The sequence below is a fragment of the Emys orbicularis genome, chromosome 12, assembly GCF_028017835.1.
Source record: "Emys orbicularis isolate rEmyOrb1 chromosome 12, rEmyOrb1.hap1, whole genome shotgun sequence".
Taxonomy (NCBI): Eukaryota; Metazoa; Chordata; order Testudines; family Emydidae; genus Emys; species Emys orbicularis.
The window spans coordinates 15919048-15939707 of record NC_088694.1 but is presented as its reverse complement, the minus strand read 5'-3'; the positions used below and the strand labels follow the sequence as shown (position 1 = coordinate 15939707).

At 45.2% G+C, this 20660-nt stretch overlaps 1 protein-coding gene across 1 annotated transcript in view; it reads left to right on the top strand.

Moving 5' to 3' along the window:
- The first annotated feature begins 3146 nt into the window (after positions 1 to 3146).
- Positions 3147 to 20660, top strand: part of BCAS4 (breast carcinoma amplified sequence 4) — a 60793-nt gene continuing 43279 nt past the window's right edge. Inside the window, exons 1-2 of the mRNA XM_065415003.1 lie at positions 3147 to 3275; positions 16734 to 16805. Of these exons, the coding sequence (XP_065271075.1) occupies positions 3147 to 3275; positions 16734 to 16805 (201 nt within the window). The remainder of the gene's footprint in view (positions 3276 to 16733; positions 16806 to 20660) is intronic.

The following is a 20660-nucleotide window of genomic DNA, read 5'->3' as shown; positions in this document are numbered from 1 at the left end:
ACAATTGCTGCCCATAGTTTCCCCATTTCATAGAGCTGCTGCCTGTATAAAAGGGATCTTTTCTCATTTTGAAAAGATGGCAAACTCAAGGGTGATGCAAATTAATTTCAAGCTAATTTATCTGCATTCTAGACAGCAGCACAATCTATAACAGAAGTCAGAAACTGTCTGGTCTCTTTCAACACACTAAAAGCTAAATTGTACCTCCAAGTAAACATGAGTTAACAAGTGTACCTTAGAAGTGAAACATCTGTAAAATGGGACAAAGAACTATTTATATTACAGTAACACCTAGAGGCCCCAACTAAGATTGCCTTTACTGTTATTGTTACCTGTGCTAGCTCAGGTAGACTAGCCCTGTGCACAGTACTAGCACACAGCACTTTGTGAAACATTGCATGCTTTCCTCTTTTGAGCCCTTTTTAACTGACAGGGCACCACACTGTATCAAATTTGTGGCTCAGCAATGCCTTCCCCCTTGGACCTCTGCCAGAACACTGCTTACCACCTGAAACTGATCATACCTATTGCCAGTTCTGAGCACTCCTAGCCTGTTCCGGCTGATATTGAGTCATCAGATGGACAGTACTCCTTTCATCATGTAGTGTAGAGAATGTGGTTGGAGAAAACAGCAGGACAGGCTCACCCTGTAAGTGGTTCTTTGTGGCACATTTGTAACTGTGTCTCAGTCTTCAGCCTTCAATCTGATAGCATGTCAGGTCAAGACTGCACCTCAAAGGAGTCTGATGCCAATGTGAGCAAAACTGCATTTACCTTTAAAGCTGAACAAATAACTGTTCTCTTTAGAAATGGAAGCATCCAGTACAGAGAGAGAGAGAGTGTGTGTGTGTTGGTTTTTTTGTTTTGTTTTGATTTTTGTGTGTGTGTGCAACAATCCAAGTTAATTGCAGGCTTCCAAATAAATTCTCTTATATTTGCCCTCACTGTGATGTAAGAGGGATGAAAGGGTGCTTTGTGACTTAAAACACAGGTCTGAGACTCAGGAGATATGGGTTCTAGTTTTGTCTCTATCACTGACTTTGACAACTCACTTACCTGTGCAGTGCCTCAGTTTCCCTATCTGTATATTTAGCTTAATATTGCTCTACTTTGGAGGGTTTTATGAGGCAGCCCACCTGCATACGCTGTCTCCACAATCTTTTGAGGTCATGGAAGGGATCATACTATAGATGTGTGTTAGTGTTCTATTTAGTTTCATGTTATATTGCTTTAAGCTAGTTTATAGTGTGTGCATGTTAAATTTGACCAAATACACAGTATATTTGTAGGGGGTCATGGAATTCACAGCCTTATGCTGGCATTTTCATAATAATTACAATTTAACACCTCACAAAGTGTTGTTACAAATATTAACTGAATGCTGAAAGCACTCCTCTGTGGTAGACAACATCCCCTTTTCTCAGGTGAGGAAACTGAAACAGAGGTTAAGGAGCAGCTTTAATCAAGGGCTGCCTTTGAAAATGACTTGCTTAAGGGCATGCAGAGATGGTGGTGGGGCAGGGATTAGAATGTGGAATATTTTAACTCCTTGGTACTCCAGGCCACATTATACTATTAAAAAGGAGAGATACTATTAGAAAAATAGGATTACATTTAAAAAAAAAATACTAGCAAGGAAATGGTGTGTTTGTGCCTTGTGCTAACACAAGAAATACTGTGTTAATTATCCACATTCCTATAGAGCAAGAAATTCTGCAACAAAGTTATGTGGCAACTTCTTTAGTCTTAAGAATCAAATTACTTTGAAGAAAGCAGTTTAACTCTTATCAGGAGAAGGGTTTTCTGTATGATGCCCAATTAAATTTCTTGTGCTATGAGTCATGGGTTGGATAGAAGTAGTGGATGTTTCACCAATGTTTTCACCTCCTCCCAGGCAAACACCATTAGAGCTGGTTGAACATTTTCCATGGAAATGTTTTTGACAGAAAATTATTCTTTCTACAAAACAGAAATGTTAATGAAATGTCCATTGTTGTGGGGAGTTTTTGGTTGCCAAAACAGCCTTGTCAGGAAATGAATCTATATTAACGCATTATATTTTATACCTCCCCATACAGGAACCATCTTTAACATAAAGCCAGCCACCCTTATACCTTAGATGCATCAGGTATGAGGAGACTGGTCTTTCCAGGTGTGTGCGTCTTCAGTCTCATTTTAACTGGAAAGTTGGGAGTGAATCTTTAGGAAGGCTGTCCTGTCTCATGCGGGATCGCTACGCCTTGGAGTTAAAGAAGGGTTAATCCTCCCCCCAACTCAAACAAACTGGCTGACTCCGGGCCCTTCCCCAGCTCAGTTTTCCTGACGTTGTAATTTCACTGCTACTCCAGCTCTCGGCCGAAGCGCCTTCTCCCAGGTGGACAAGCCCTGAATGTCTAATGTAACCAGGCAAGCAGAAGAACCTCCCTCCCTCCCTCAGCCGCTTCATGCTTTTACACGGCAACAAATCTGCCAGCGGGGCAGCCCCAGGTCCGAAAGCGGCACGGAAGCCCTGGTCCACGCTCTCCCTCCAAGCGAGGCGAGCCGGGCTCGAAGACGCTCGCTTCTGTGGGTCTCTTGCAGGGGAGTGGGTGGGTGATAGCAAGGGGGGCTGCGGGAGGGGGGGCTCCCCTTTGCCAGAACAATTAAACAAGGTTTCCAACCCCCTCCCCCAGCCTGGGGGCGCTCCCGGAGCTGCAGCAGGAGGGCGGCGGTAGGGCAACGCACCAGCCTATGTGGCGGCGGCCCCCGTCAGGCATCCGTGGCTGCACTGAACTAGCTGCCCGGCCATGGAAGCATGAACTAGCTGCGCGGGGCGGGAAGCGCCTCCCAGCGGCCTGCGTGAAGCCAGGGCGGGGGGAGGGCACGTTCGCGTTAGCCGGGGCCGGGGCCCAGCTCTAGGCCTGCGGGCAGCGGGCTCCTGCCCCCAGGGGTAGCTCAGGCGCAGCCGGTGGTTACAGTTCCCGCCTCGCCCCGCTAGGTGGCGCCCCGAGCTCGGTTGCGGGGCTCTAGAGCGGCCGCAGCTGGAGGCTGCCCCGGCAGCTCGGAGGCAGCGGCTGGGCGCGTCCGGGCAGCCTGGCTGAGGGAAGCGCTCGGGCGGCGCTCGCTGTGCAGCCACCGGGCCTGGGCGGGGAGGAGCCGGGGCTGCCATGAGCGCAGGCGGGGGCCGGGAGGAGGGAGCCGCCGCCGTGCTGCAGCTGCTCCGGGAGCAACCGGAGCCCCAGGCGGAGGAGAGCGGGGCTCAGCGCTTCGCCCTCTGCCTGCCCCCTGGGGAGGAGGTAGGCGCGGGCCGGGCGGTCTCGGCGGGGCGGGGAGGCAGTGGGGTGTTAGGTTGCAGGGGCCCTGGCGGGGATTGGGGGCGTCCCCGGCAGCCTGGGGGCACTAGGGGGCTGGGTAGCGTGGGGGGTAGGATGGTGGAGGGGAGGGGTCCCCAGGTGCTCGGGGAGGATGCTGAGGGCACGTCCCTGCCTTTTCTTTGCCCCCCACTTTCAGCGGAGGGAGGGGAATAGCTCGCTCTGCGGCAGGCGTGGGAGGAGCGGAGGTGACTGAGGGTAGCTCCCCTCTGGCCTGTAGCTAGCTCCCACCAGCTAGCGCAGGGGTGGGCAAACTTTTTGGCCCGAGGGCCACATCGGGGTGCGAAACGGTATGGAGGGCCGGGTAGGGAAGTCTGTGCCCCCTAAACAGCCATGCCCCCTAAACAGCCTGGCCCCCGCCCCCTCCCACTTTCCGCCCCCTGACTGCCCCCCTCAGAACCCTGCCCCCATCCAACCCCCCCAGCTCCTTGTCCCCTGACCGCCCCCTTCCAGGACCCTCACCCTAACTGCCCCCTGGGACCCCCCCATCCAACCACCCCCCTCCCTGTCCCCTGACTGCCCCGACCCCTATCCACACCTCCACCCTCTGACAGGCCCCCTGGGACCACACCCTCTATCCAATCCCCCCTGTTCCCCATCCCCTGCCCCTCCCCCCGAACCTCTGCCCCATCCAATCGCCCCCCTGCTCCTTGTCCCCTGACTGCCCCCCAGGACTCCCTGCCCCATATCCAACCCCCCTCGGCCCCCTTTACCATGCCACTCAGAGCAGCATGTCTGGAGCTGCGCCTCCCGGCCAGAGTCAAACACATTGACGCGCTGCCCTGCATGAGTGCGCAGCCCAGCCGCCCAGAGCGCTGCAGCGGTGTGGCTGCGGGGGAGGTGGGACAGCAGGGAAGGGGGCTATCTGCCCGGCCAGGATGGTCCCGCAGGCCAGATGTGGCTCGCGGCCCGTAGTTTGCCCACCTCTGCGCTAGCGGGTCTGGATGTGATGGGGGGTGACTCTCTTCTGTTCCTTGGCTCTGGACGTTGTCCCCAGGCCAGGCAAGATGCTTAAAGTTGTCCCCTGACATGGGAAAATCTGCCCCTGGATCATTTCTCCTACTATGCCAGCTCCTCTTCCTCTTTCCTCTGTTGGCAGTACAGTTCCCTGCTTATTTATTATCTAGGTCGGAGGTAGTGGTGGGGAGCCAGGGGATTCTTTACACTGCTCTAATTGTTCAAACACGTCCCAAGCCAAAAAGTGTAGTATCCCCTGTCACCCCCCCCCCCCCCCCCCCGTGTGCGTTTTTTTCACCCTCTGACTTCTCCTCACCACTTCCTTCTCATCCCCTTTCATCTCCCCAGGTATTTTTCTCTGTACTGTGCATTTAACCAGGCTACTTAGCTGAGCCCACAGCTTTGAGATCTTTGCATGGCTTCCCCTCTGTAACTATTCAAGGAGATAAATCCATGCAGTTTCCCCATCACCGAGATCCCCAAAGAATTTCCACTCTTATTGTACCATTGAGACCAGTTATCAGATCCAGAATTTGATTAGCTGAATTCTTCAAAGCTGTTTAAGTGTACATGGGGTAAGCATATTTTTAATAATACAACCTACAAATACATAAACAACAGTGGAGGGAATTCTGCCTAAAATGCAAAATAAGATGTTCTGAAACTTGACTAGCTATCCACTTTTGGTGTTTTGTGCTATCAGTCTCAGAGCCATTCATTGCAGAAATAAGTTTTATTGCAGTAAGAACAGGAGTACTTGTGGCACCTTAGAGACTAACAAATTTATTAGAGCATAAGCTTTCGTGGGCTACAGCCCACTTCTTCGGAAGGTGCCACAAGTACTCCTGTTCTTTTTGCGGATACAGACTAACACGGCTGCTACTCTGAAACCTTTTATTGCAGTGTTACTTTGAGTGTAAACTCTTTGGAGCAGGAACTCCGTCTTTATCTGTCTTGCAAAGCACCATAAGTAATACTTACTAAAACCCTAATATGTAAGACTAGAACAGGGGTTCTCAAACTTCATTGCACCGTGACCCCCTTCTGACAACAAAAATTGCTACATGGCCCCAGGAGGGGGAACTGAAGTCTGAGCCTGCCCAAGCCCTGCCATCCTGGGGGGGGAAGTGTCAAAGCCAAAGCCCCAAGGAGGGGAAGGAGCCAAAGCCCAAGGGCTTCAGCCCCAGGCAAGGGCCTGTAATCTGAACCCCACTGCCCAAGGCTGAAGCCCTCAGGCTTCGGCCCCAGTCAGTGGAGCTCGGGCTTTGGCTTCGGCCCCTGGCCCCAGCAAGTCTCAGCCAGCCCTGGCAACCCCATTAAAATGGGGTCGGGACCCACTTTGGGGTCCCGACCCACAGTTTGAGAACCGCTGGACTAGAATATTGACTATCCCACATTGAAATTGGCTACATCTTCCAAGTTGCAGCTGAGCACACAAGCTGTTTGGTCCTATAGGAATATAAAAACAACATATGATCTTTTTTACCTGTAAGTAACTTTCCGTCCTGCCTCTCCAAGTGAAATTAACCATTTATTTTAGCACTGTTCTCTGTGTGCTCTTGCACACTCTTGTATCCTGTTCAATATAGATGATATGACAGAAGAATCCAATCTATATTTACAAATTAACTATGGCATGTGTGGGATATTCTTAAATGTTTCTTTCCAGAGGGGCTTGCCCTTGCTAGCTCAGCTCTATGCTCTGTCATCATCATCAGCAAGCATTGAATTTAAACTCAAAACACCCAGTAAACACCAGCAACCATCTAAAACTCATGCTATTACATCTCAACCTCGATATAACGCTGTCCTCGGGAGCCAAAAAATCTTACCGCGTTATAGGTGAAACCGCGTTATATTGAACTTGCTTTGATCCACCGGAGAGCGCAGCCCCTCCTCCCCCCCCGGAGCGCTGCTTTACTGCGTTATATCGGGTCGCGTTATATCAGGGTAAAAAAATAGAAGGAAAAGTTAACATACAACACATGCAGATAATTTTAAATTATGTTCATTGACTGGTCATGGTAATTGAAACATATGATGCTGGATGAAGAATGAACCTATAGAAGCATGACAAAAGCATTGTGGAAGAGCATTTAACAAACCCAAAGTTACATCAGACTCTAAGGTGTGACTGCTAGACCCATGCTCCATGGGAGTAAATAACTTTATCTGGTCCAAATGTATCCTCTAGAGTTGCAAGAGACTCTGATTTATTTTTTGGTTTTGATCTAAAGAAATCTACTTGTCTCATTTACACAATTCTGGGCTCTTGTTTCCTGTTCTGTTTTGAATGTTTTTCCCCCCTCTTTACGGTTTTCTTCTTGCAATATCCTGAACCTGACATTGGAGGGCATCTTACTGAAGAACCAGTTAATTTCCAGAAACATTGGAATGTTTCTGTGTGCACTTACAGTATTTTTTAGAGATGTGTAGTTCTTCAGTTCAATTATTTTGAAGAGTCATCTGTTTCATTTGGTCTCCATTAACTTCCCAGGGAGTCCTTCAGGTACTGACAAAGGAAGTTTAACTTTTGAGTGGGAGATAAGAGCTTGGAGGAAAACCTTGTAGAAGAAACTTGATATTGTTTCTTAATATTCCCCATTGTAAATTAATATTAGTAATATTACCTGCTGTAAATTAACATGGCACTTTACAAACATTCCCTGCCCTGAAATGGTTACAGGCTAAGATACACCAGACCCAGGACAGCAGTTTGTGTAAAGGAGGGAGTGGTTACTGATGTGGAGCGCAAGGAAGACAAGCTTCCTGGAAGAAGAGTGTTTTAAAGAAGAGATAGAGAGGGCTCTTGAAGCACGAGAACTAGAAAATGGTTCAGGGATGAATAGGGGCATAGTGCTGAACCTGGGAGTAAATGAATGATGTTTAGGCAGGGCTGAGATTATATAGGACTTTGAAGGAGAGGAGGAGGAGTTTGAACTTGATGTGGTGAGAAACAGGAAGCCAGTGAAGGGGTTCACAGGGGAGTGGCAAGAGAGGAAAGTGGCTTTAAATAGGTGGGAGAAGTGCAGAGAAGAGAGAACCAAGTTGCAGAAAATGTTTCAGGCCTTGTGTTTTGGTCAGTGGTTTTGAATGAAGGAATAAGCAGAAAGGAAAACTCCTCTCAAGGCCAGACCCCACATGTATTTTTTTCATCTTAGGCTGAGAAGTGAAACAGTGATTGTTTTCATTTCACTTTTATTTCTTTACAACAAAGAGCATTGAGAACTTCAGAGGTCTTTATTTATTAAACACTTCAAGTTAAATATGATTGCAGTCCCAAAAGGGGACAGAGGTGCACTAACATGCCAACCTGAACTGGTGCTCTTGTGCCTTAGTTAAGAATCAAATGCCACCCTGTGTTGTTTCATAGCTCTGAAATGTTCTGAGTGGGTTTTCTCTCAGACCCTTAATGCTGAGATGCTTTGGGTGTCTGTCATATAAATGTGATAATTTCCATAATCACCTGAAAGGAGCTTGTTACGGTCTGCTCAGTAAGTGCTTAATTACAGGTGGTTGAAAATGAGTGTGATTTATGCTGCAGTTTGTTATAGGCCCCTCTGAGCCGTTACAGAAAGTGCAGTAAATACATAATTAGGGGCTCAGTTTACTTTTTCCTGTTTTCACAATTGCTATGAAACAGTTGAACACATGCAGCTGAGTCCAGTGTAAAAACAGGATGTTGGCTTTGTCAAAGCCTGCTTTGCCATCCTATTGGGGTATTTTAAAAAGACAGTGTCAAGTAATCTCTTAGAGTTTGTATCTCTTCTCTTTTTTTATTACGTCCTCATATGGAGTGCACATTGGTAAGTAATGCTTCCAACAGTAAAGCATTAAATAATGTCAGTCTGGCTGGAATTGGCTTAAGCTATTTTTTAATGAACATAAACATCACTGTCGATAAACATCACTCCTGTCCTGTATCCTTTCTTATTCCAGTCCTTGTGACCAAAGACTGCCAGTCACGGGAGCGTTAGTGATGTTGACAAATGCCCTCTCCTGGGGTGCCTGGTAGACTTTGGGCTGGTCTACAATACCTCTTAAGTTGATACAACTTACGTCGCTCAGGGGGTTGAAAAAGACACCACCCTGAGCAATGTAAATTACATCGACTTAAGCGCTGTCCACACCGCGCTATGTTGGCGGGAGACGCTCTCCCGCCAACATAGCTTCTGCCTCTTGCAGAGGTGGAGTAATTATGCTGACGGGAGAGCGCTCTCCCGTCGGCATAGCGCATCTTCACCAGATGCGCTGCAGAGGGGCTGATATAGCACAATAGTGTAGACTTGCCCTTAGTCAAAGCAGGACAGGAGCCAGGGGGCCAAATGCAGTTTCAGTACATGGATGCAGCTTCCACTGAAGTTGGTGGAATGACACTTACTTTGGTTTTCCTGTGTCTCAGTTGCTAGTGTGTTAACCTTTACTGCTTATACTCTAAAATGTACTACACCTCTTACCCCTATATAATGCGACCCGATATAACACGAATTCGGATATAACGCGGTAAAGCAGCGCTCCGGGGGGTCGGGGCTGTGCAGTCCGTCGGATCAAAGCAAGTTCGTTATAACGCGGTAAGATTTTTTTGGCTCCCGAGGACAGAGTTATATTGGAGTAGAGGTGTATTTGCAAACAGGCTAGAAATTGTGTGGCCCCACCATTCCTGGTAAGCTATAACTGGATGCATGCTGGGAAAAATAGATGAGTGTGACTTTTTTGAATCCCTTACAGAGCTTTAGTACAAGAAATAAAATTCTCATGAATTAAATGCGCACACATATCCACATGCTAAATGTGTCCTTTAGTAGTGTGAGCTCACGGGGAACAGCTGTAGTCTTTATTTGAAGAGAATACGCTGTGGTTTCCCCCCCCCAGCAGTGGCCTTCTCCAGTGCTATCATGCACAGAGCCTGCCGAGGGGAAACATTTCTCCCCTCTCTTCTGGAATAGAGAGTTCCACCTCATTGTGGTAAAAGTTATGCTAGGGAATTGCACTGCAAAAATCCTTACCTTATGATGGACATGATGGGCCAGATCATCAGCAGGTGTAAATTGACATCGTTCCCCTGACATCATTATGCCAGTTTACAGCAGCTGAAAATCTGTTCTGGTAAGTCTGAGAGAGACAATGTGGGTGGGGTAATATTTTTTTATTGGACCAACTTCTGTTGGGGTGAGAGACAAGTTTTCGAGCCACACAGAGCTCTTCTTCAGGGCTGCACTGCCTACTGATAAGTCCTGTTGGAATCTTTACCGTGATTCCTCAAAGAGTCCACAGGGCTGTGACTCCTCTTGGAGCGTCTCCTCCTATCCAAAAGGGAAAGAGAAAGAGGCTGTAGTATAGAAATATTTTTAATCTCTGTCTGCAGCTGGGCAGAAGATCCTTCTGATTGAGACAACTACCATTTAGACATTTAGGGCCAGGTTTTTAGCATTCTTTGGGCAAAACTTGTATGTGCGAATAGTGTGATGGCCTATGCCATCACAGAGATTTCACACACAATTCAGAAAATCTAGGACTTGATGCGTGACTATACTTAAATGGCTACTTGGCTGTTACGTGACTGTGTCGCAGATTTACAAGTAGAAACAATAAGCGCATGTTACCCGAAATTGGGCCAGCTAGTAAGCTTAGGGAGGACTAATGACCCACCAGAGTTTGGCAGAAAGCAGCACTTTTATTATACTGATAGCTAAGCTCAAAAGAAGATGCGGGAGGTCACACTCACATTTGCATACTCACGCTCCCAGGACATGCACAGCACTGGAGATGACAGGATTCTTCAAGGTAAATGTCCCGCAGCACAGCGATGGATGGTGCGATGAAGGTAAGTCTTCCCGAGGCACGATGGAATGCAATGCGGCGAACCACTGGCCAGGTGGTCTGGGCGAAGGGTCTTCACGGGAGGTACAATCTTGTGAGTGCACTCCTGAGCACATGGCCCCCTTCCCCTTTTAAGGACCTGCTCCTCATGGCCTGTGACTAGAGATGACTTGGCCTCGTCTGGTTGGTCACACTCCACCTCGGGCAGTGTCCATGCACTGGGTGTGTGAGCGCTGCCTAATTAGAGTCCCAGACACCTTGTCTACCTGAGCTCTTCTGATCTTCCAGCTGTTCAAGTAGCCCATTCATTCCACAAGCATTCCAGGAGGGAGGCGGAGGGGGAAAGCCACTTCACAGGTATTCAGAGAGGGAGAAGGAGACAAAAGGGGGAGGGGGAAGTGTAACAGACCTTTTGAGCATACATAGCATACAGATCACTGGTGCTCCTACAACAGTGCACACTCAGTAATTGCTCAAACAGATGATTTATCTGTTTGCATGTGCAATTATTGTCATCCACAACCATGCAAATCACATTAGGAAATAAAGTGTACAAATCTGCAAGTGCAATTCTGAGACCTGCCCATATTTATATGTGCATGTAGATAGGGCCATGTGATGTTGATGGGAGTTGTGCACTTAAATCTTTCCTTCTGTGCTTTGAAAATGCAGGGTGCCTCTCTCATGAATCAAGTTATTAGCTTATGAGGAGAGGAGGTTTTTGCTGCTGGCAGTGCTGCAAGACTGTGGAACGGTAAAGCTCCATTCTGTAATCTTGTGTATCTTCCTCAAAATTCCCTGCTGAATTTGGATTCCATGATCTTTATTACTGGTGGCACTTTCTCAAGTGGATAAAAAACAGCTTGGTTTCCAGACACCAGGTTGAGCCTGTAAGTGCTGAGACTTAGAAAATTTCTGCCCTGACTTGTAAACTGAACAAATCTGATCATTAAATAAATTGGTGAGGTGATCTAGAGCATTCAAGTTGCTGCTGTTGTATTATTTTATTAATTGTATGTTCATATTGCAGTAATATCTAGAGGCCTTGATCAGAATCAGGATCCCTTTGTCCTAGGTGCTGTACAAGCACAGAAGACGACATCGTTTCAGGCCCAAAGAGTTTGCCATCTAAGAAGGCAAGCAACATACAGAGGGTGAGGGGAGGGATACAATCAAACATACGGGCTTATGTGTACATTTGCTTTTTATATATAAATACATAAATATTGTGTCTCTCCAACTGCCTCTAGATGTCATTAGCCAGCTGGCTACTTGTCTCCTTTGTACAGTCACTTTTCTGACTGTTGCTGAGGCTTTCTAAAGATAGCCAAATTTCCTTCCATTCTTCCTTCCTGTTACAGTGCTTGGTCTATGGAGGAGGTGGAAGCTCTAGGGCAAGGGTAGGCAACCTATGGCACGCGTGCCGAAGGCGGCACGCGAGCTGATTTTCAGTGGCACTCACACTGCCCAGGTCCTGGCCACCGGTCCGGGGGGCTCTGCATTTTAATTTAATTTTAAATGAAGCTTCTTAAACATTTTAAAAACCTTATTTACTTTACATACAACAATAGTTTAGTTATATATTATAGACTTCTAGAAAGAGACCTTCTAAAAACGTTAAAATGTATTACTGGCATGCGAAACCTTAAATTAGAGTGAATAAATGAAGACTCGGCACACCACTTCTGAAAGGTTGCCGACCCCTGCTCTAGGGACACATTACAGGTTAAGCATATCAAAGACCTACAAAATATGGGGATATTTGTGACCAGAGTGTATCTCATTTATTGTGGCCTTTATACTTTAGCCTTCCCTTCAAAGCAATAGTATCTTAAGAATAAAGCAACTGTGGAACCTCCAATATGCATCTAACAAAAGAAACACGTGATCTTATTAGTAGCACGAGTCCTGCTTGTTTTCTCCAGCCTTACTTGCCAAATGCTTATCTTCTGTTGTCATGCAATGTCATAGGGTTGGTCTTCTTCCTGTTGAAGTCCATGGCAAAACTTCCACTGATGCCAATGGGAGGGGAATCAGGGCCCTTAGAAAGTAAGCTAAGGTAGGGATTCTGTCTCTCCTTTGCCAGGTCTGTTCATAGTGTTGTATGAACAATACACTTATTTCACAAAATTATGGAAATGTAGGGCTGGAAGAGACCTCAACAAGTCATTATGTCCAGCCCATGCGGAGGCAGGACCAAATAAACCTAGACCATACCTGACAGATGTTTGTACAACCTGTTCTTAAAAACCTACAATGATAGGGATTACACAACCTCCCTTGGAAGTCTATTCCAGAACTTAACTGTCCTTACAATTAGAAAGTTTTAACAGCTCTTAACATATGTGAAGATTTTTATCAGGTCCTCTCTCAGTTGTCTTTTCTAAAGACTATACATGCACCGTTTTTTTTAACCTTGCCTCATTGGTCAGTGAAATAAAACTAAGACGTTTTTGGCGGAACTTCATATACAATATCTGACCAAGAACCCACACCACTCAGTAAATGGTACATATACATTTCCTGTGCAAATACACACTGCATCCCGTCCCTCCTCTGGTAATACTGCCATGACTGAGTTCTTTTGCCAAAGCTTTGGTCTTACCGGCTGGGTAGGTGTATAAGTCTTAGATTCCTTCCATAAACTTGAGCAGGTGCCTGAGAGGTCTCCTACTGCCTTAGTGCCACAGACTCACTGTGTGCTTTAAGACAAGTCATTCTGCTACTCTGTGGCTCAGTTTAACCATCTGTAAAATGGAGGTGGGGTTTGAAGCTTAATTTCTTAATGTTTGCAAAGAGTGAGATATCACTGAGATGCAAAATATTACCATTAGTAAGGTGTGTGTTTGAAGGTTGAATTGATCTTGTTCATTTGTGCAGCTTATTGTGGTGTTGCTGCTCTTGTGAAAACAGATGTCCGGTTTATTTCCTGCCTCCATGTGCTTGGTGCCTTGTTCTGCTCCTCCCCTCCACCCATTTTGTGATTTCATGGTTTTCCCTTCATGGCCTCTGAGGGTATGTCTACACTACGGGATTAATCCGAATTTATATAATTCGAATTTAGAAAACCGATTTTATAAATTCGAATGTATTCGGCCACACTAGGCACCATTAATTCGGTGGTGTGCGTCCAAGCTACCGTAGTAGCATCGATTTCCAGAGCGTTGCATTGTGGGTAGCCAATAACATTGAATTGCCAATAACATCGAATTGCGGCCACACTAACCTTAATTCGGATTAACAATACCGATTTTGACGCTACTCCTCTCGTCGAGGAGGAGTACAGAAATCGAATTAAAGGGCTCTTTAATTCGAATTAAATGGCTTCGTTGTGTGGACGGGTCAAGCGTTAATTCGAATTAAAGCAGCTAAATCCGAATTAAAGTCGTAGTGTAGACCAGGCCTGAGTGTTGCTCTCCTGAACTTTTCCCCTCCTACTCCTCCTTAGCTGCTGCCGCCCTTGCATTCCATCCAGACTGCGTTCTCTTCCCTTAGCCACTGATCTGCTCCTGCCTTCAGTAGTAATCTTGCTCTAGCTGCATAAAGACTCTCATTAGTTCATGGGTTCTCAGATGGAGGGGGGGTCATGACACCCTGTCCTTCCCATGTTGCTAAATGGGAAGGGTCCTGCTATAGAATAGGTTGAGAAGTACTGCAGTAGTATTTGTTTGCTTTATTAATTATGTCTTTTGCGATAGTGCCTAGGAGCCCCTGCCATGGGAAGTGAATTTACCTTACACACTTGTAGTTTTTAGTGTGAATGGGGTCAAAATCTTTAATCCAGAGTGTGTTGTAATTTTCTGCTGCTAAGATTATACAGTTATGTTGACCTTTTCTCTTCTGCTTATCCACATGTGTAGCAAGCGAGCTGGTGCTGCCTAAATATTATCCTCACTCCATAGGAAGCAAGTTTCCTATCCATGTCTGGATATACTCAAACTATTAATTAACAATGTGAATCTTTGTTAATTAACAATGTTATTAATTATTAATTATTATTAATTAACAATTAACTTTATTAATTAACAATGTGAATCTTTTGGTGAAATGCAGATACCCAAGAAGGCCATAGTCTGGATTAGTGGCCACAGTTACAAGGAGGGTTTGTTCCACTGAATGCATGTAGTCCTGTTGTCTATCCTTGGGCTGCTTCCAGTGGCAGACCCTCCCCGAGTACTAAGAATGCAGAGCTGATGTTTGTGCAGCCCTTGTCTTTCCTTTCTTCCTCTCCCTCACACTTGTGGCATTAGGCTTTCCCCCTTCCTTCCATGCAATCTTATCACTGTTGGTGCAGGAGCTGTCTCCTCTGCAACTCCTGACATCTGGAACAAACTCCCTGCCTCACTCTGCTGCCCTGGCTGTTTCACTATCAATCTCAACTGCAAATTGCTCTTATACTTCCGAAGGCCTTTGACCTTTTGCTGGGATATTGAGTCAAACTATGTGAAGTATTTCGGTTGTACTGTTTGTATAAATGACATTTTGCAAAGTAAAACTGGATGATGAATTGCACGGCATGGAACCCACCTTCAGTCCATTCAAAACAGCCTCCAAGATCATCTTCCTTGCCTGTTTCCCTGACCACATCACCCCCTTCCATTGGCACCTGCTCCTCCACCATATCAAGCTACTGTATTTTATTCTATTAATAAAAACAAAGTCTGTACTCCACCATGCTGTGCACTAGCCCTCACTAAAAAATGTCATTGTTATTACCCCATCCTTCCTCCTCCAACCCACTCTCTTCCATCTTGTACCTTTCCTTTATTATGTAGTATCTGATATTAGCATGTAAGCTCCCTGGGACAGGGATTTTCTTATCTGTATTGTCAGGCACCGGTACGCTGTTGAGTGTTGTATTGATATCTACCCAATCTGAAGCTCATGGTGGCAACTTAAATTAATCTTCTTTTCTCCAGGCAAAATAATAGTAAATTTAGGATAAAAGCTGAACAAATCATTGTTAGTATGAGTTAGAATGATAAAGGACCCTACTTAGACACCTTTACTCTTGTTTCTCTCTTTAGTTGGCTTTCTCAAAGAACATTTAAGCAAACTAAACTTAACAAATGGGATAATTTCCCTTTGATCTGTAAAACTTTCTTCAGTTGCAGTATTTTCATGGTGTGGATTGTGTGGGGAGAACTGAGGCTGTGTTAGAAATCACCTGTTCACTGCATGTCCCAAGACAGAGGCAGAAGGTTGGATCCAGGATTCAAAAACTGATTAAATTTGAGGGACAAATTGTACTGAAAATACACTTTTTCTGTTTACAATCTCTCTATTTTTAATATCCCGATGATTTAATTTATTTTTGAAAATATTACCAGAATGAATTTTCAGGCTATGGATAGTCCTGTCTGCCTTATAGGTCACATCACTTTACTGAGATCTTCTATGATCACAGCTTTTTACTGACAGATTTCATATAAATAGCAACAATTCGGCAGGTTTCCTGTCTCTCTGCAAACAGAGGGTATGTTGAGTGTCTTGGCTTCAGACAGCCACACGCGTAACTCTTCTGTTGAGATCTGCAGTATTTCTGAATTTTTGCTTCATCCTTGATAAATTTATGAGAAAACAGTAAAGCGACCCTCCTGAAAAATGTATTCCAAGATTTTTTGGCTTTTCTTCAAGTGAGTTGTGCATTAATATATTCAAAGTGTTTTTTTCTAGGTATGTCATGTAGGTCTTTTAATGGATTTTTTTTTTAAATTCTGTCAGTAAAAATAACATGGGCTATAACAGGTGTTTGAGTTTTAAATCACACTTTGGTATTATTTATATCCAAGTGTTAGTGATGGTTTTGGAATGGAGTGATTTATTCTGTCTTTGAAACACAGGCTGAGCTTTTAAACAGTAAGGGCTATTCCTGCAACGAGCCATCTCTGGGTGGACTGCCATTAAAATCTGTGGAGTGATACAGAGAACTTATTGCAGGATCAGAACCTTAAAACACCTATTACATGTGCAATGGAGTCATCTTACATAGTGGTATACCCAGAAGATACCAGGCTTGGAAGAGAATCTGGCTGATTGCATTGTTGCCAGCTCTTATGTCATTATCTCAAGTTTTGTGATTTTTGGAGCTTTTCATGAAGCCCCAGTTCCTGGAATCTTCTTGTATGAGAGATCTTACTTTTTTTTTAATAAATGAAAGTCAAGGTAAGTATCAGGACCTCCTGACTGAGGAAGTAAGTTTGAAAACATGAAACCCAAAAGCTCAAAAAGCAAATAAAAAAAGAACCTAAAATTATTTAAAATCTCATGATTTTTAAAACAATCCCATGATTTTGGGCACCCAACTCATGGTTTTTGAACTCTTGGATTTGGCTAGACTGTGGTTGCTTGAAAATTCCTCAGGTTGACCTAGATTCTATATTTCTGAGTAGGAAATAACGATGTGCCATATCTTATGGATAACCTGAAATCAAAACATTTCCTTCCATTCCCAGACTTAGCTTTTGACAAACATACTTTTGATCAAAACAGGATTCGGCTCACACTGATGTTCATTCTGACAAGGCTGCACTGCCTTTAATTCACAAAAGCAACTAAATACATACATACGTACATATAATAAATATATATATTTTTGTTTTTCAGGTAAAAGAAGTAGAAGAAACCATAGAAGAGATGTTAATAAGGCTGGATGAGTTCTGTGGCATGACTGATGTGGTATGTGCTTAGCTTATAACTCTGATTCACTCCTACTGACACTATTATCAGCTCTCTCCAGTAGGTTTCTGAGGAGGCCATGTTGGTAGTGATTTAGAAACCATGCTGCTCAAACAGGGCAGCAGTCAGCAGTGGGGAGGGGAAAAAAACACACACAAGTATTTCCTGAGGCAGCCATCTTGATAACTCTTCCCTCCCCTGAGATGGTTTTATTACACAGAGCAGTGATGGTTGAGCCACAAGGTGGCAGTCTCCTGCACTAATATTTAAGACCCTAGAATGGAGCACTATATTTAACTTTCACAAGCTCCACTGTACAGGCATCTAGGAGATCTCCTGATCTGCTGTTATTTGTACATGTGAAAGTGCAACACGCACAACTTTTACTTTTTGCTTTTTTTTTTTTTTTTTAGTCCTTTCCCCAGCTTGGTTAGTATCATGCTATATTTTTCCCTCTGAGTTTGATAGATATAGTAAAATAAACCCTAATGACATATCAGAGATAGAATTGAATGGGTTTTTTTTCTTCAGAAGACTTTATTTCTCTTGGGAAGCTTCCCTTTATTTAAGAGGAGTTGTATGGAACATTCTTTGAAGACTCCATGCTCTAGTGTCTCAATATTTGGATCACTTCCAGGTGGTGGTGCCAGGCTGGCTGATGTGGGGGCAATGGCATCATTTATTTAATATTATTATTTACTGTTTGCACTATGGTAGCAGCCAGAGGCCCTGGTCAAGAATTAGGGCCTTTTTGTGCTAGGTGCTGTACAGACATAACAAAACCAATCCCTGCTCCAAAGAACTTGCTGTCCATGGGTAAAATGAGACACAACAGGGATGGGTGCAATAGACAAATCAGGGGAGAACAAGGTAACACAGGGATGATTATGATTGTGTGTTGAGCAGTGGTTGTACCATACAGCTCCCCAGCCATTGTCATTCCCTAATCATTTGTGATGAACTTGAGAACAGCAGGAGAGTGGATGAGATACGGTTGGACCAAGGAAGGATATTGCTTTGCTTCTCTGTGGTCTCCTGCTCTGAGAGATCCAGCTGCATGCAGGCTATTTGGAGGTAGTCATGATAAAGAAAACAATGTTATTTTTCAGACAACTTTGCCTCTTCCTTCCTCCCCCTGATGTGAAAGAGGGCAAACTGGCTAGGGCAATCCAAAGCTGCAGTGTGCATCTTCCTTACACATTAGAGGGTAGGACGCTATTTCAGGGGTTCTCTTACAGTTTCATAGTGTGGACCGTGTCTGAATAGAGGGATTGTCTCCCTTCCTATTCACTAATGTGCAGACCATCTCCCTGTTTGTTAGCAGCCACACACATTCCTTCTCCACACCCACTTGCACTACTGCATACATCCCTGTGGCAATTACATCAGTTGTTTACATGGGAAAGTGATATTGAGTAAGTGTTAAATGTACCTTTAACAATCTTGGTAAAGATATGTAGCAGCTGGAAAGCAGGAGGAGAGCCAGTTGCATCTGACCAGCCAACAAATTCTCCATGAACCAGAGCTTGGGGAACTGCTTCTGTATGTGATTCTTGGGAATTATGCAGCATAAATGGAAAGGGGCAGGAAAAAGTCCTCACCATCCAAGATCTCGTGTGATAATGAGGAGAGGCTATGGGAGGGTGGGGGGAATTAGAAGGTCAAGGTTGCTTGGGCAGTTGCAAAACAGATATTCCCCATTTTATATTTTCTTGAAGTGCAAGTGAAAGGTCTGACTGACAGCCCTGCAGAGTGAGTCGTCTGCTATCCACTTCTTCTTAGCATATGCACAACATGCCTCAGGTGTCATGTAACCAGGTTTCATCCCCGAATTTGGTTTGTTGGTTGGATCACTAGCTTCCCTGGCCTGGGCCGAGTACTCACACGGAGTGCGATGTGAACACTGATCGATGCACCCCCAAACAGATACCAATAGGCAGGTGTGTGAACTTCCTTCTGCTGCTCTGCCCATGAGTCTCATTGTTGTCCTGGAGGGAATGTCATTTCTAAGGGCAAGAGGATAATTCTGTCTCCAAACCATTTGGTCCTTTGCTTTCACAGTGGAATGACCAGTCCTGGCGGCAGGCTTCTTGAGGAGAATGCCCACTTCAAAACTTTAGTACTGAGAATTTTCAGAAGCTTCCTGCAAACTGGATACTGGAGCACTGTATCCAGTTGCCACTCCTTTTCCTACTCCCACTCAACACTGAATGTAGCTGTGTCAGGGGCATAGTCATTTGTCATGAAGAGAAAGTATCATTACTTTCGGAAGAAGAGATTTTGCATGTTGATAAACAGAGAGAGGTCTTCCCGGGTTTCTGAGGAGTTCAGAGGAGAAACATCTTGAAAGTACAGTTGAGCATTAATGGGCATTCACGCAGTCCTGTTTCCATTCTGCTTTTGACAAAAATAGCTGTAAAGGAGCATATGAAACTCAGAAGTCTGAGTATCTTGGCACCTATGTATAAGTTTAAGATGCTCTAATATGGCATTTATAGTCTGTCCAAAATGTAGTATATTCTGACCGCTGAGAGAAGTCACTCAGGTTTCAGGACCAAAAAGCCGTCTGAGGTCTCTTGTAAGATGAGGACTGTTTCAATTCTATGTCAGGAGCTGCTCAAGCCAAGTGATTAGACTTGGTGACTCTGCACTGCTGGTGGTTTTATAGCCGATGAAATAAAGGACAACCAAAGAAATAGTCCATCTCTCATCTGGATTTGTCCTGTGGGAGATTTTCATTAAAGCTTCTGTGAGCATTGAATCCTTCTGCCTGTTGGTCAGGAGCACACCTTACGCTGTTGGCTGAATCCTGTAGGAAATCATATCTTGCTTAGGTGAGGGGTCTGTGAGCTTTCAGAGCTCCCATGAGACTTTCCGTCTTTCCAACCTCCTCTACAGCAAACACTAACCTAGTTTCCATGTTTCATCTTTGCTTTACTCATGAAAACATTTTTCCACAACCTGCAGGCTATGAATAATTAGCTTGTATACAGATTATTGACCTTATCTGGGACTGGGAACATCAAAGAGCTGCACTTTGTGTGCTGATTTTGTGCCTTGCAATGCAGTACCTGCAGTGACAGGTTCCTTGCAACAACACATTAAACAGTATCTGAGAATCTGATAACCATCATGTAATCTTTGGATTGACTCCAACTTTTGTATTTAACAATAATTTGGCCTTTTAACATGCCAACAAGAGGCAAGGGGAATTTTTTGTGTGTTTCAATCAGGTGTTCCGTAAAGCATTTACATAAGGGTAATTTTTTTTTCTGCTTTGAGCATGCTGCTTGTCTTCACCAGTAAGTGCTCTTGACACACAGGTTCTAATAGTAAAGTAGTAAGAGGCGTAGATCCAGCCACAGGAAGATGTAGTATATGAGACCTTCCATCTTAGGACCACAGATGGTGTACCTTGGGAGGTATAGTACTTTAACCAAGAAAACTGAACTCTTCTATTTATCTGTAGAGCAGGTAACATGGGCAGAGCAAGGTTCTCACAACATAATTTTTGGTGGCCTCAGAGTGTGGCCAGTCTCGCAGTCCTTGCCTCTCGTGGCCCTTCAGCGAGAGCCTGCCTCAGGGACAGTGGGTCGGGAACTCACCAGCCACCCATGGAGTCCCAGGCTCCCCGTGCCCTGGCCAGGCAGGAGCGAGTGAGCTGCCCCAGGGAGCGTCCCAGCGACCATACGCCGCAGCCGCCTCCAGCGCTGTGCACATTAGCCCCACGTGTCTCCAGAGGTGCTACCTGGAGCCCCCGAGGAGGCTGCGTGGTGCAGGGCACCAATCCCTGCTGGCAGCGCCAGCACAAACACCAATGCAGCACATCTCGCTGCCCTTGGTAACAGCTGTTTA